We start from the raw sequence: 15,263 nt of genomic DNA on the forward strand, positions 1-15,263 counted from the left end.
AATTCACGTACTGCATATTTATGATAGGTCTATTAGGTCTATCTCTGCGACATGAGCTGAGTTGTACGATATGCTGGTCACGCGCAGACAGTCCTTGTTCAGTTCACACCGTCGAGCCACTCGTGTTCCCAGAGGGAGTGAAAGCCTGCACGGATTACAGCTGCAGACATTGCATCTTTACAGGCTTTCTTATCTGGACGTCGAATCTTGCTTATAAAAAGCCACTTTTTGTAAATGAGTCATGGCTTTTAGTCAACGTGAGTTGTTTTGGCAAAGCTTATAAGACCATCGTGTCAGAATAAATTAAGCTGTGGCAGGCAGAACGATAAAACTGTGCAATGCAAATGTTAAAATAAGAATTCCTGCGCTGATTTAAGTGAGCAGGAATTTAATGAAACTTTATATCAGTGAACAGCCATCCTCTTTTATGGTAGTGTCTATCTATCTAGATAGTTATCTAATGGGACAGGTTCATAATTCCTTCAGAAAGTAGGGCTAAATATGAACTCTTCAGGTAGAATTATAGATGATCCTAAAAGTTGATTTATGAGGGAATATAGTCAATAGACTGTTAGTCAAATACATTTGTTATGTATGCATAATTCCTGTAATATGCCTCATTGGATGTATGTTAAAGTTTCAACAATTTAGTTAGCGCTGACAAAGATTTCTGGCAGGTCATAGGGTCTTGCAGAGTGGTTGACTGTTTAATGCCCGCCAGGTCCCTGTAAGCGAGGGGGCGCTACTGTATGTGTCAAAAATGTGCAGCACTCTGATTGATGACTTTGTTGTAGGTGAAATTTGACCTTTGACCTGGTTTTGGGAGCCAAATTAGACTTTTCACCTAATAATTAGTATTTTCACCTAATAATTAGTCTTTTCACCTAACAATTAGGCTAATGAATCAACAACCAAACCCCCACTCCAGCCTCCCTGCCTACGTCACATGTAAGTGTGTGATGATGGTGATGCCTTTTTTTTTTTTTTTCCAGAAAAGTGTTTTTGTATCAATTTAAAATGGATTCCCACCCATACTCCAAGTATAAAAACACAGGACACTCGAGGAATTGCACATCGGTTGATTGAGAGGTGCTGATTCTTCTTTGTCCAGAATTTTGACTCACAACACATGTCTGGGCAAGTACACATTGACGCCTCGCTTGATGCGTTGTGGACTGAAGAACCGGGTCAAATACTTGTATGTGGAAACATAGCCAACAGTGCCAAAGATATGATTCTGCTTTGATCGTGAGATTAGATTGGAACTTTTCAATTTAAAAAATGTTTGCCATGTATACAATAGCTGAAAGTCAATTGTTTGGAACGATCATGTTTACTAAATAACGAACAGAGGAATCATGGAAAATAGTTTGATCATCTTTCTGGGGCTGCCAAGAGCTCTGCAACAAAGTAGAAATCGGGAACCTCCGAACGTTATATCAAACCTGTTTGATATTATCGTGCCCGAGAGTGCAAACAGGTAGTGTGGGGGTCATGACCTGCAGAGACTGAGATCGGAGATTACGTTGGAAACACACAGGATAAACAAGATTAAGAACGACACATTATGAGAGCTTTATGAAGAAGTATTCTTGCACATTTTATTTTATTGTGAAATTGATCTTCTTTATCTAAATTTATATTTATATTTCGTCGTCTTTGGCGACATCTTTGGCGATAAGCTGTAGGCCCAACTTTTCCGATAGATCCCAACGATGTCGCAACCGACGCCAAGTTCGTAACATTCATAACACTGCCTCAAGGACTGTCATCAGTGGGCCATAGTAATCACCATTGTGTTACCTCATTTGGTGAAAGATAAGATAGTGCCTTAACCAACATTTATTTACCGGGAAAATCTTCAAATTGGCACTTTAAGCTCCTCGCAAAGCTCTAGCTTTCTGAAGTTAACTTTGTTTCTCTCCGAATTATCATGAACGAGAATTTTTTGACAGTTATTATTTCAAAACTAAATGTGTGTTTTACCCTTACTATTTACCATCTGTTTCTGGGAACATATTTGTGATGTTTGAGAAATGTTCATTTTAAATCGGTATGTTGTTTAGCATAGGCAGCTGGGCTTGCTAGTGTTTGAGTAACATCAGCTTCCCTGATGTTTAATATAGCTTCTTGTTCTCCAAAAGTGTACTTAAACTGATGATCAATCTTCAAAGAAATTTGAAATCAGTTACCAACCAACAAAATACTTAAAACAATGCTGTTGTGTTACAGATAAACGTACTGTAGGGTGCTCATGTTTGAACCCTCGACCCGATGGTAAGCCAAGAAGGATCTGTAATGAGTGTTACCTGCCAAGGTCGGACCCAACTTTATGCAACTTACATCCTCTCTGCTGGTTGTGTTTAGAAAACCCCTCTTAATTTATTTATGTTTGTATTATTATTACATTATCGTCACTAGTGTTGCTCGCCATTGTCTGGTGGTGGCACTACTATTGTACAGTATGGTCCAAAGGATGACCAGACTGTAGACTAGTGATTCACTAGTGATCTAGTGATAGTTTGTTCCTCAGATTTACTCAAAGAGGGATACTAAATGGGCAATCTATCCAGAAGTTGTCAGGAAATCCAAAAAAGAATCTTGCGATGCAGCTAAACACGCTCTGAATGATTTAGAGATTGACAGACACCACGTGGGTCTGAAGTGTCTGATGTATGAGCCCAAACTCCTTGAACCACATGCTCATTTACCAAACCCAAACACACACTATGCAGAGCATGCATGCCGTGAGTCTCTGCAATGTCTCTAGAAACAACAGTCCATCTCGTTATTCAATGGTCACTTTACAACTTCCGTGGTCCTTCAACTCATAACGTACTACGTGTTGAATGCTTCTGCGTAGGAAGAATCCCATCGCCTGAGCGAGACCTAGGAAGGACTCAAAGGCAGAAGAGGCCGGTGCTTGTGAATCTGGAGATATGTGAGAATCCATCCCCAAGGTTGAGTGCTCACCCGTTGTAAAGTCACTTGCATTTACCTAATTTAATTATTAGATATCGTAAGAGTCATAAATAAATCCGCTTATTTTAAGACCATAGAGAAGCGCTGCCATGTTGAGTCATCGAGTCGGCCGCCAAATTAATTGAATCCAGATGCTTCAGAAGTCAGGTAAGTACAGTCGGGGTGGACATCTCAATCAGTTGGGGTCTTCCATACCATTGTTAGGGTGCATTGCCGCTTCTATTTAACCCCCAAAACCTTTACAGACACTTTGTCCCAGGACATTGGTGCCAGGTCAGGGTTTGAGCTTTTCATCCCACCATAGTTTACCGGAAGTGGCAGATTTTGTGTTTGCTGCTGGCCAAGAAGGGACAACGATAACGGGAAGATGATGATTGGTTGAAATACATTTGAAGCATTACAAAATGAAGGAACCCATTGAACGAAATTTGAGCTTGTAGGAAATCTGATTTGTGAGACTACACTGACAGTAATCAGCAAGTAAACAGTAAGTCCCCCTGTCTAAATCCTTCACTCTCTTTGACTTAGATAAAATTACAACCCAAAGCCATCACCCCAACCAAGACATACCTTAGCCATAGACTATTGCTTATTATTATGAAGAATAACTATAGCCTTTACCTCTTACTATTCTATGGTGGGTGTGTGAAAATGCCTGTGGTTATGTTTCATCCACTGTTGCAGGTTCTTCTTTAACCACAAGGTGTCACGAAAGTTTGTTCACGTACTGAGGTGAGGAACAGGGGTATTGCAGTGTCAGTCTCCCTAATGGCCCCCATAGCTACGGGCCTGGGGGAGGGGGGGTGGGAGGAGGGGATTCGTTACTCATTAGGTCAAAGGTAAATTATGCACTCATAGAACCAGGTCAAAGGTCAGATTTAAGCTCACAATAAAGCCATCAATCAAAGGGTCGTTTTGACCCATACCGTATTGTTACTCAGTCTCATGATTCTCCCACGTTGTAGAAATCAGGACTTCATTTAATTTGAGACAAAAAATAAAATAAGATATAAAGAAAAGAAAATCATAAAGTGCTGCAACCTTTAGAGACGGTTGAGTAAGATATGATGGCATGAAGGAACAGTGAATAGGCCGGTATCAAACCGGTATTATTAAGCCCTCCATTTCCCCCACCAAAATGGTTTCCTTTGTAAGTACTTGTTGTTACTTTGACTTACGGTTAAGATTGATGTATGGGTGTGTTTAGCAGATCACATAATTGGTACAGTGTTTGTTAGCCACACCCACGCATCGAACTAAATCCTAAGCTAAACTTGAAACAGATATTCTCACAATGCATTTCATTTACTAATATGTGACGGATGGTCATGCCATTTCTAACAGATTACACTCAAATAATAACTCTTAAATCCTACCTAAAGCATAACATGTGTGGGTGTGTGTCCATGTGTGCGTATGTGTGTGTGTGTGTGTGTGTGTGTGTGTGTGTGTGTGTGTGTGTGTGTGTGTGTGTGTGTGTGTGTGTGTGTGTGTTTGTGTGTGTGCGTGTGTGTCTCATAGTGTGTAGTACATATTCTAAAAATAAAGGCTATAATAGGACCTATTGAAGGCCTTGACTTCGATGGTGCTTCGATGATGGTTCGAGGTTAAAGAACACATTGTTCATTGGTTAACTCAAAATGACCATGGGAGAACAATCATTTATTTGGCCTTTAATCGCAGCGTGCAACTGTCTTCTGTTAATGCAACAATGACTCTCACGGCCTAAAACATTTCTTGCTGGCATCGGCCATGCATGCATCCATCCATCCATCAGTCCCTCCGGCTATTAAAGAACATCCATTGAAAAGGTTTGCGTCAATCTCATGTATAGAGGTCACCGCTAGGGGGTAGCACAGGGCAAGAGCATTCAGTCATGTTGATTGGTTTGCTGTCAGGCCAGAAGCTGGGATGAGGAAATTTGTTTGGACATGACCCAAGAACAAACAGCGGGACCACGAAAACAATCACAATTTACTGAACAAAACAAATCTCTTGGATCACCCATACTTAAGATTGGGGACGAAAATATACAATGTGTGTCTGGAAGGTTATTACAAGCAATACACTTCTCTGGATAGCTAAAAAGAAAACATAACAACAAAGGATATTGAAATAGAATTGCACCACGCATATAACATTTGACAATGCTGTAGGTCTAGTGCTATGTGTGTGTGTGTGTTTGTGTATGTATATAAATATATATATATATTAAGACCTAAAGCATTGTCAATATATATGTGTATATATATATACACACACACACACACACACACACACACACACACACACACACACACACACACACACACACACACACACACATACTCACACACACACACACACACACCCACACACACACACACACGCACACGCATATTAAATGGGACCATAACCCTCTGATAATAACACCCTTTTCAGTGTTTACTTTTTCGTGTGTGTCCACATATTCTAGCCTATTCTATCTTCTATACTCGGTATGCCTAAACCAACTGCAGAGCGAGAAGTATTTGCATTGTCCAATAAATAAACACCAGGCCTATTGCTGAAAAAATGCTTTTGCTTGTCTGTTGAACGAAAGAATGCAATGACATCTTTTTCCCGTTGATGGCTCGAAATAAGTATGAAAGTAATTCTGCGGGGATACGAACCACCTGCCGTCGACAAGGCCACGTGTCTGTTGAGTCTTTTCTTTTCTTTTCTTTCAACATCTTTTTTTTCAGTTGTACATCATGCAGTCTTCTCATCCCCCCACCAAGACACGCCCACTGCCAATAGACACGACTCGTTATGCGAGCATCCTTTGCCCTGTCTTTTCTTCCCCGTGTCTGAAACCATGAACTAGCTTTCCAGCTGTACATAGGAGGCTCCGCTAAAACATTGACGTGTTTACTGCTGTACCTGTCAGCAGTCTCACTAGCAACAGCTGTCCTGTAGAGTGACACAAATGCATTCTTAAAAAAAAATACAATAAAACCAATCTCAAGAGTCATTCATTTTTTTTTTTTTTATGATTGAGGTTCTGCCTTTCCTTTCCCTTCCTTCGTTCTTCCTTCCTTAAGTGATATTTCTTTCAGTGCTTGGCTTTGGGTTCACCATTAAACTCTACGCTACAACACTAAGGATAGGGACTATTTACATAGCACATAGCTGGTTGTATGCAGCCGGCGATAATAATCGTGTTAACATCATTAATCGTGTGGATGTGTGGTGTGGATGTGTGTGAGTGTGTGTGTGTGTGTGTGTGTGTGTGTGTGTGTGTGTGTGTGTGTGTGTGTGTGTGTGTGTGTGTGTGTGTGTGTGTGTGTGTGTGTGTGTGTGTGTGTGTGTGTGTGCGTGTGTGTGTGCATGCGGGCGGCCAGGCAGGCATGTGGGTGTTTATGTGGTGAGCTCCCATGCATAACAAAACACCGCAAGATAAGCAAGAACATAGCAGGCTCAATAAAAGAATGCAGTGCAAAAGATGTGCCCAAAGTATGCTTAATGATGATGGCTTCCGTCTTCAAACTTTCAAACCAGCCAACCGTTGTGTTTAGAAAAACATTATTAGGCCTGCTCTACCCTCACCAACGTGGTGCAATATACTCTCGCAAACCAAAGTGCATAGATATTATTAATACTGTAAAAAGGTACTACAATTATTCAGGGCATGCTCTTTAAGAAAAAAATAAAAGACCAAACCAAGCTAAAAAAGTCGGCCACTTTTGTACAAGGAAGAAACATTTTTTTTCTTAATGGAAGAGAGGACAGTTATTGTATTTTTGAAAACAACCTGTCCGCATTTGTTCTCTCTGAATGTCCTAGTCCCTCTTTCTCTCTCGCTCTCTCTCTCCCCTCTTTTTATTTCTCCATCTCCATCTCTCTGTCTCGCACTCTCTCTCTCTCTCTCTCTCTCCGTCTCTCTGTGTAAACCATCTCTCCCTCCAAGGCCATTTTTTTTCAGGCTGCTGTGACAAGGGGTGGAAATATATGTTTATAGCAGATGAAAATGGCTACGTTTACGTTCCATTTTTCTCCTGCGGCCACTGATGCAACGCTCATTTGGTCTGAGGAGTGGAAAAGAGGAAGAGTTGTTATTGCAACGTTGGCATTACCCTGTTGAAATGACAATACTCTGGCGGTAAATGAATACAATGACTACTGGGAGATTGTGGGTTATCTTGAATACACTGCCCTGTTGAGAGGTTTAAAACGTGAGCTGAATCCAAATCACAGGTGTGGAAACAGAAGTTTTCACAGCAGATACACATAAACCTGTTCACAGTCCAATGTTAGTTGGCAATTCAACTTCAACTTCAACGTGAAATTTGTATCGAATGGTTAAATGAAAGTAGAGGTTTCAGTGATCAGACTTTACAAAATATGTTTTATTCTAGTAGAATATAAAAAAAAAGATTAAACTATAAGTTAGGTACTAATATATAGGCTACATATATTACATCATGTTGCATCCCAAACCTTTGACTTTAATGGGATATTGTGTAGCTGTGTTATCGATGGCGTCCATTCATGGCAAATTATCTGCATTAATGCTGCATTCATTGATTTCTGACCACATAAGCCCATAGCACTAAGCTCCAAAACAATCGTACAAACAAGATGTACTTTCCGGCACTCACTGATCCCACAGAACACTTTCTTTCCGATCCTATTCGAACTAGCCAGCCATCATCTGTCACTTCGGCACTTTACTGGAATAGGACAAGAAGAACTTCCAGAAACCGTACCATACAGGGAGGCTTAAGAAAACATACACAGGTGCAAGACACAGGGGCAAGCAATGCAAGCCAAATGGCATCACAGTGAGGACTGCTGTCCAAGGTTTGCCTTAGTAGAACACCATGGCACAACGACAGCTTTTTATATCTAGTAAGAGGATTTATAAAAGTGACACATTTTGTTTAGGCCTAACAGTCTTCCCATCGGATTACCTCAAACTGACGAGGATGATAATATGATTAACATTTAGGCAACACTTATATCCTGTAAGCACTTGTAAGTACCATGGGATTGTACCTTCAAAACACATGTTCCCTATTTAGATTCAAATCCCAGCCACGCTCAAAGTCTAAATACTACAAGATCCCCTACTGGGGTCAATCTAGAGCCTAAATCAGGCATTAGCTAAGAGCATTAGCCATAGCCTGCTACCTATATTGTAACCGTATACGCTATACTCGTTATCCAGTTATAATATACTATAATATTATAACATTAAATGTTAAACCATGACATTTAAGACTGATTGAATTTGAATAAATGCATCCATATTTTCTTTCTCATAAATAATAAGGTTAGGTGAATATAATATAATTCAGGCCTATCTATTAAGACAATCTATACAGTATATAAATAAGTGAGCATAGTTGTAGGTTACTGTTAACCCTTCTTAGATAACTGCAAATACTTTGATATTTTTTTATGTCATGCAGCAATATTGACCTTGTAGGTGTCTGCAGCTAGCGGCCCTAGCTTAGGCGGAGAGATGTCTCCTCTTTGAAGTATCGTGTTGTGGCTGTGAAGTGCTTATGTGGCTAGGAACACTTTAGGGGCTTAAAATATGAATGGCTCGTTTCACAGGGAGTGGATGATAAGTGGCACGTGAGAGGGATCCTTTTATTCTAAGAAGCAAGGAGCCCGATTAGCCAGGATACCCTAGCTAACCTTTCATTTCGCCAAAAGGTTCTACGTGGGTGAAGTTGTCATATTTTCATCTATTTTTGACAATCTAGTGCAGGATTAGGTCCAAACTCCTCAAGGCGCTTACCAAATTTGGTCTCAGTAAAGGTGACTCCCTTTGACTAATTTCTTGTCGTCAGACACTGAGTGTAAACAGGCAGTTATTGTTGTCAGTTGGCAAAGCATAACATACACTTACAGTGAGTGTTGGAGACACAAAATGGCGAACAATGATACCTCTGAAATTGTTTACGTTTATTCAGCAGTCCTTATAGAATGTTAGATATAACATTTTTTTGGCACAATTGCTCAACGGTTATCAAGCTGTCCTGTTTCTGTGTGGTCGTCTAAATAAATATGCAAAACCATAATTTACGCCCTGAATAAATATAAACATAAAAATCCACAAACGAACGAGGCGCGTGACGCCGGCACCTTGCGCCACGCCCTCGTCATGACACACGTACAAATAAAACAAAAACAAAATGAAAAAGTATATAATTTATCATACTTCAGGCAAAACAGTTGCAATGGGTTCAAACCAAACCAAGTGGCGGGCGACGGTGAGAATAATTTGAAAAATATGTATCAACGTTCATCTCAGCAGCTCATTTTTCCTGTTTGATTGTGCGAGGCAATACAAAAAGAGGAGGCAAGACAAGGCTGTACTGTGGCCTGGTGGATCATAGTAATTTATGGATTTGTTAGGGATGGGCACCAACACAGAACTCTTAATTGCGAACCTGACAAAGTAGTCGGCTCTCTTTCCGTCTGAAAAACATGCCACTGCTTAAAAAGATTATAATGATTCTCTCGCTCGCATTTGCTTCTAATAATTACACAAAACCACCGGCTGGCTGAGCTCAACGTTTATCATGCTACACCGCGGCCCGATACATGTTTCAGGACTTGTTGTCACATGCAAATTGAAATGTGTTTGTTAAGCTATGCCGGTAAGAACAATTATTACGCTCGGGGTTTGACTCGCTGTGCTTTGGCAATGCTTTTTAGTGGGGGAAAATACTTCCATCGGGTTATAAGTGGTCATAACATGCAGACATTTGGTAGTACATACCCAAAGGCTATGACGATAAAAATTCAGGAAAATGATCTAAGCATTTAATTTCTTGGAGAGCAGAGTGTATGATTATTTCAAACTGAGCTGATTAAGAAGTGGCTACTGAAAGGGTAAGGTGGGCCTAAATCACCTACACAAAACACTGAGGAATGATACACAATGGTCACTTAACATGATTCCTGGAGCTATGGAAACGCATTTCTTTTTTCTTTAATCTTTAGCTTCTCGTCCAAACTCCTCTTCTCATACCTGGAAATAACATGGCAACTGCTTCAGTAACAAAAACAAAGAACTATGCATACATGTGGAGTCAACTTCAATATGGTAAAACAATCACTTGGTATAGCATGGTATCAACGGTTCCTGGTGGGAGACAGACAGACAGAAGTACATTAGTCGACCGGTTTCGTTATCGGTTGCCAAAGTGTCCTGCACTGATGCATATAGTTTGTAACGGAGCGTGAATCTCTTCCTCAGCATATGGCTTCAGCAAAGAGTTCAACGTAGAGAGATGAGGACTAAGCGTCGTGGAGCAGGACCGCATTCTTCCTCACCCTGTGCGGTAGGAATCACCCCTATTCCTATCGATTATACTTGTGTTCCGGCCTTTGGGTGACTATCGAGCACGGATACTATAGCAACCAGTCCTGTTGCTGAATTGTCCTTACACTACAATTCACAGTGTAACTACATAGTTAGATAAAAAAAACAACAACGTTTATTTGGGGTATAAATAGTATTTTCTGTAATGTTTAGTGATATTATATCCAACACATGCCATGTGAACAAGGTTTGGTCCCAGCTTGGGACATTCCACTCCCTCTATGGAATGTCTTGCTGTTAAAAAATGTATAAAGGCATCGTCCATTAGGGAACAGCCACAAATCTGTTTCATTGCGCTTCCTCCTCTGAGTTTATATTCCACAGAGCCGTTGGTCATTCGTCAACGTCCTCACTAAAGTCTTCATGCAGCGTCAGAGTGCGTGTGCCACCGGAGGTCGCTGTGGTCGTTGTGGTGGGGTTTCCCAATGCCCCGCCCATGGCCGAGTGGGCGTGGCCTGGCGGACGGGAGGAACAGGGGGGGGGGGGGGGGGGGGGGGGGGGGGCGGCGGGTCATACGCAGCCGCACGCCTGCGCCGACACTTCCTGTATGGTGTGGTAGCGGCTGTTGTTGTCCAGGAAGGACATGTCCTCCTCGTAGGCCACCGGCCGGCAGCAGGGGCCGTTGCTCACCTTGTCCCTGCGGCCCTTCTTGCTGAAGCCCGAGCGCCGCATGCGCTCCAGGGTGATGTCGTAGTTGCGCCGGTGGTCCAGGCACTTGCCGCTGCAGTAGCGGAACAGCAGGGTCTCGTCGCTCTCGTAGCCCAGGCCCAGCTCGCTCACGGTCAGCTCCAGCTCCCGCAGGGAGCAGGGCTTGGGTCTCCGCGCCCGCTTCGTCCTCCGGGCCTGGTTCTGCTCCAGGCGCCGGCTCCGGCGGTCCTTACGGTCTAGCAGGGTGCTCACGACCTGCCGCAGCTCACCCTCGGTGAAGCTCTGGAACAGCCTGGAGACTGTGGAGGAGAGAGGGCGAGAGAGAGAGAGAGAGAGAGAGAGAGAGAGAGAGAGAGAGAGTGAGAGAGAGAGAGAGAGAGAGAGAGAGAGAGAGAGAGCGAGAGCGAGAGCGAGAGAGAGAGAGAGAGAGAGAGAGAGAGAGAGAGTGAGAGAGAGAGAGAGAGAGAGAGAGAGGGAGAGAGAGAGAGAGAGAGAGGGAGAGAGAGAGGGAGGGAGAGAGAGAGAGAGAGAGGGAGAGAGAGAGAGGGAGAGAGAGAGAGAGAGAGCGAGAGATAGAGAGAGGGAGAGAGAGAGAGAGAGAGCGAGAGCGAGAGAGAGAGAGGGAGAGAGAGAGCGAGAGCGAGAGCGAGAGCGAGAGCGAGAGAGAGAGAGATATGGGTTATGGGTTACACGTCGAGATGTGCCACACATGCGCGTTGGTTCTTCTAACCGGGGCCCTGGTGGCATTGGGACTGGATGGCTGGGGGCCACCAGGGCTACCAGGGGACATTTTAAACAAACAAAACACATCTGAAAACAATGAGATATCAAGTTTGAACAGATGGAGGCGTTTGTTTTTCAAGGTTTTGTGTTTACTTTGTGCAATATCTCAGGGTCTTCCTGCTGACAGGTCTTAACAAGGGCTCCTCGATACGATGTGGCTGATAGAAGAACGACAAGGCGCCGCTCGTTACGCCACAATGCAACTGTGTTCCTTGAGGGAAGAAGGCCTTGATCAAGCTCACTTATCAACTTGAAGTTACCAGGAATTGAGGGCTGATGCCTTATTGGCATTATTCCAGTAAAAATAATAAATAAATGCACCATATTGTACCTCCTGTTCTAATAAATGTGACAAATATTTATCAGAATTCCTGCGTGTGCGACTTCTACCTGTCTGTGCTGGTTGAACCGACATGTCATCCGATGATATCGTAACATGTTTCTGCTATCCTTCGCATCTTCATGCATCGGCCTATCGTACACAGCTGGCTAGCGTGTTTTTGGCTCTTCCACACGTTCCGATAGAATCCCAAAGGATCATATCACATTCCTTCTATGGTTTTCCACCCGGGCTAATTACCAGCTTCCCGGGAAAATTCCGCTCCGTCGTAAAAAGCGGGACGGGATCTGAATGTCTTTTCAACTCGTCTTCAACGGGCCCCGCCCTCTCACCTTTACCTCACGGGAACATGCAACCCCTAAGATGTTAAGTGAGTTACAAAGACCGGGCTCAAACGCCGTGACTCATTCGAAGCCCGGCAGTAACTCAGGAGTTAGAGCGAGTTTCGAGGTGTCCCTGAGCAAGGCACCTAACCCTAACTGCTCCCGACAAGCTAGCTGTGTGCCTTGCATGGCTGACTCCGCCGTCGGTGTGTGAATGTGTGCATGAATGGGTGAATGTCAGGCAATATTGTAACGCGCTTTTGATAAAAGCGCTACATAAATGCAGTCCTTCATTTACCAAACCTCCGCATCCAGGTGAATCTCTGTAAGAGCGAGATCAACCCAAACCAAAGCCTTTAAACGCAACAGGAAACAGGAAAAAGGTTGTCTTACACTCAGAGAGGAGTGAGTGTCCGCTGTCGGCCGACCGGGCCCTCCGGTCGAGCGCTTCGCCGGACGCCGTCTTGGAGGACGAAAGGGCCGACGAGGAAGAGTAGGGCACCAGCGCCGGGCTGGCCCGCGTGGACGGGAATACGGACGGCGTGCCACGCGAGGAAGAGGAGGAGGAGGACGACATGCTGGGGTATTTAGTCCTGAGCTTGGACTGCCTGACGGGAGCCATGTTTCTAGTGAGGAGGACGGACAGTGCTGCACCACAGAGCATGAAGGCAAAAGTAGCACCTTTCCATAACTTCATCTTAGAACGTGGAGGAGCATTGAAACTCTGTGGTGGGGAGAGAGAGAGAGAGAGAGAGAGAGAGAGAGAGAGAGAGAGAGGAGAGAGAGAGAGAGAGAGAGAGAGAGAGAGAGAGAGAGAGAGAGAAAGAGGGAGGGAGAAAGAGAGAGAGAGAGAGCGAGAGAGAGGGACCGTTAAACATCAAGATAATTAAAACAGTGTGTTCTACTAATTCATCATAACCACGTATTTACTTCAGGGCGATCACAGGCCGCCTACAACACGCATGAATTTTATAAACATGAAATGCAAACAGTAAGAAATGACAGTAACCACGGAGAGAGATTCCATACTATCGTGTTGCCGTGGGCCCCAGAACGTAGTGAGGTGCAGAACAATGGCTGGGTCGTTGCCCTGCTCCTCGTACTAACATTGTGACGAACAGCCGCTGGGAAAAGCAACTTTCTCCCAACCGCGGAGGTTCCCTTTCAAGTCAGTGGCGGTATACATTTCTAAACGCAGCAAGGAGACTGCCGCCAGCTCATTGTCGGACTAAGTGGGTTTGCAAACAGATAATAGCGCCAAAGCCAGTGAATGCATTGGGTGATCGGGTCTTCTGCTTACCTTTATTGGAGGAGCCCATCATTAAAGGAAAAAAATGTAAACGTTCAGGTGAAAAGGCATTCGCTGAAAGAATTTAAATAATATCCTCTATTGTTTTTTTTATTCCTATAAATCTTGATCATGTTTGTTTGATCTCAGGGAGCAGCTGTTGATTTGAAGGGAAAGTAAAGCACAACTATTCTTCAATGAACCTCCTCATGTAATATGCTGACCACACCTATATGCCTTGTTACCCTGCCGTGGCCTAGAACGTGTGTGGTTTATGCACGCCCTTTCTTTACTCTTACTAACCCACAGGTTGTCAAGTCAGTTCATGAACTGGAAGTAAAAAAGGTAATTTCACTGGATTTGTGCCATGCTTTGTTGTAATGCCACAATTCTTCAAGAGATTTTTTTTTCTTTCTCCCCCCACATTATTCATAACACGACACACACAGGGCCAAAACAGCTCCCTAGACCCGGAAACGATGCAGGCATGTTGTCCCCTAACGGCAAATCCAGACCGGCCCCTCTAAGTGTTTTGACAGACCAGGGTTGTGGACTGCATGTGTAAGTGGCGCCGTGTATTTGGCTTGTAAACCGAACAAAATGTCATCGAACTAACGTCCTGGCATCACGGCGTGATCCGGAATGTAAACACATAACCAGTCGGGCAAGTTGATACTTAACTTGTCAGTTGTGCAAGGGGTATGCCTTTGCGAAAGCCTTGTGAGGAGCACGACGGCTCGTTCTTTTGATGAACGGGTCTCCGAGCGAATGTCAAGCCCTCAAGCTTAAGAAAATTAGAGTTTTAATGCAGAAAACCATATATTACGCTCACGTCTTCCCCGTGAGTGGTGCGGGATCATGTTTGATAGATCACCGACACGCCTGACGCTGGGTTCCCGCCTAGAGTTCAGTCGCACGCCGTTTCATTCGCCGGCCGGATGATGGAACACGCTCCAAAGTGGAAACTCCTGTTTTGTTTGTCTTGGTTCACCACCAACGCCTGTCTCTGCGGTTATTACTGATCCCCAGCGCTTCATGATAATATATAACGCTCTAAATGAATTTCAGAGACAAGTGTCCGTGATGTACGGGTGAGATCATGGCTTTTCCTACGCAATTAGATGGGTCACTTTAAAACAATTACTCAGCGGCGGGGTTAGCGAGAGAGGGAGGCCCCTACGTCAGAGTCCGCCGCCCCCCAGCCCTCGTGGCTCATCTTGATAAAACAATTAGCTGCCATCAAGCGAGGGCAGCTCTCCAAACGCTCAGGACAGCGGAGGGGAGGATGTGAGCCAATCGCCGCAACGACGAAGAAGGCTCCTCTACCAAGACGGCTCCGTTGATGGGTCCTATAATTGCCCTGGACTTGGGAAACAGGGTGGAGGGGGAGGGGGGGGGGGGGGGGGGGGCTCACAGCTGCAGACAATTGGCACCCTCTGAAAGAGGGGGGGGGGAGTGTGAAGCGATGGTCGTCTAATCAGTGCGGGACATTTAATACCTATCACTGCCGCAGACATAAATAAACAGATGTTAGAGGTG

The 15,263-nt window shown here is 44.0% G+C and overlaps 1 protein-coding gene across 2 annotated transcripts in view; it reads right to left on the reverse strand.

Moving 5' to 3' along the window:
- Window positions 1-10,845: 10,845 nt before the first annotated feature.
- The window catches only part of LOC115549477 (neurturin), a 10,385-nt gene continuing 5,967 nt past the window's right edge, over window positions 10,846-15,263 (reverse strand). Inside the window, exons 2-3 of one of the 2 annotated variants that reach the window (XM_030364694.1) lie at window positions 12,830-13,160; window positions 10,846-11,289 (exon numbers count right to left, since the gene is read on the reverse strand). In XM_030364694.1, the coding sequence (XP_030220554.1) occupies window positions 10,853-11,289; window positions 12,830-13,160 (768 nt within the window). In that variant the 3' untranslated portion in view covers window positions 10,846-10,852. The remainder of the gene's footprint in view (window positions 11,290-12,829; window positions 13,161-15,263) is intronic. The other variant, XM_030364695.1, reaches the window with a different exon arrangement.

The sequence above is a fragment of the Gadus morhua genome, chromosome 8, assembly GCF_902167405.1.
Source record: "Gadus morhua chromosome 8, gadMor3.0, whole genome shotgun sequence".
Classification (NCBI taxonomy): Eukaryota; Metazoa; Chordata; class Actinopteri; order Gadiformes; family Gadidae; genus Gadus; species Gadus morhua.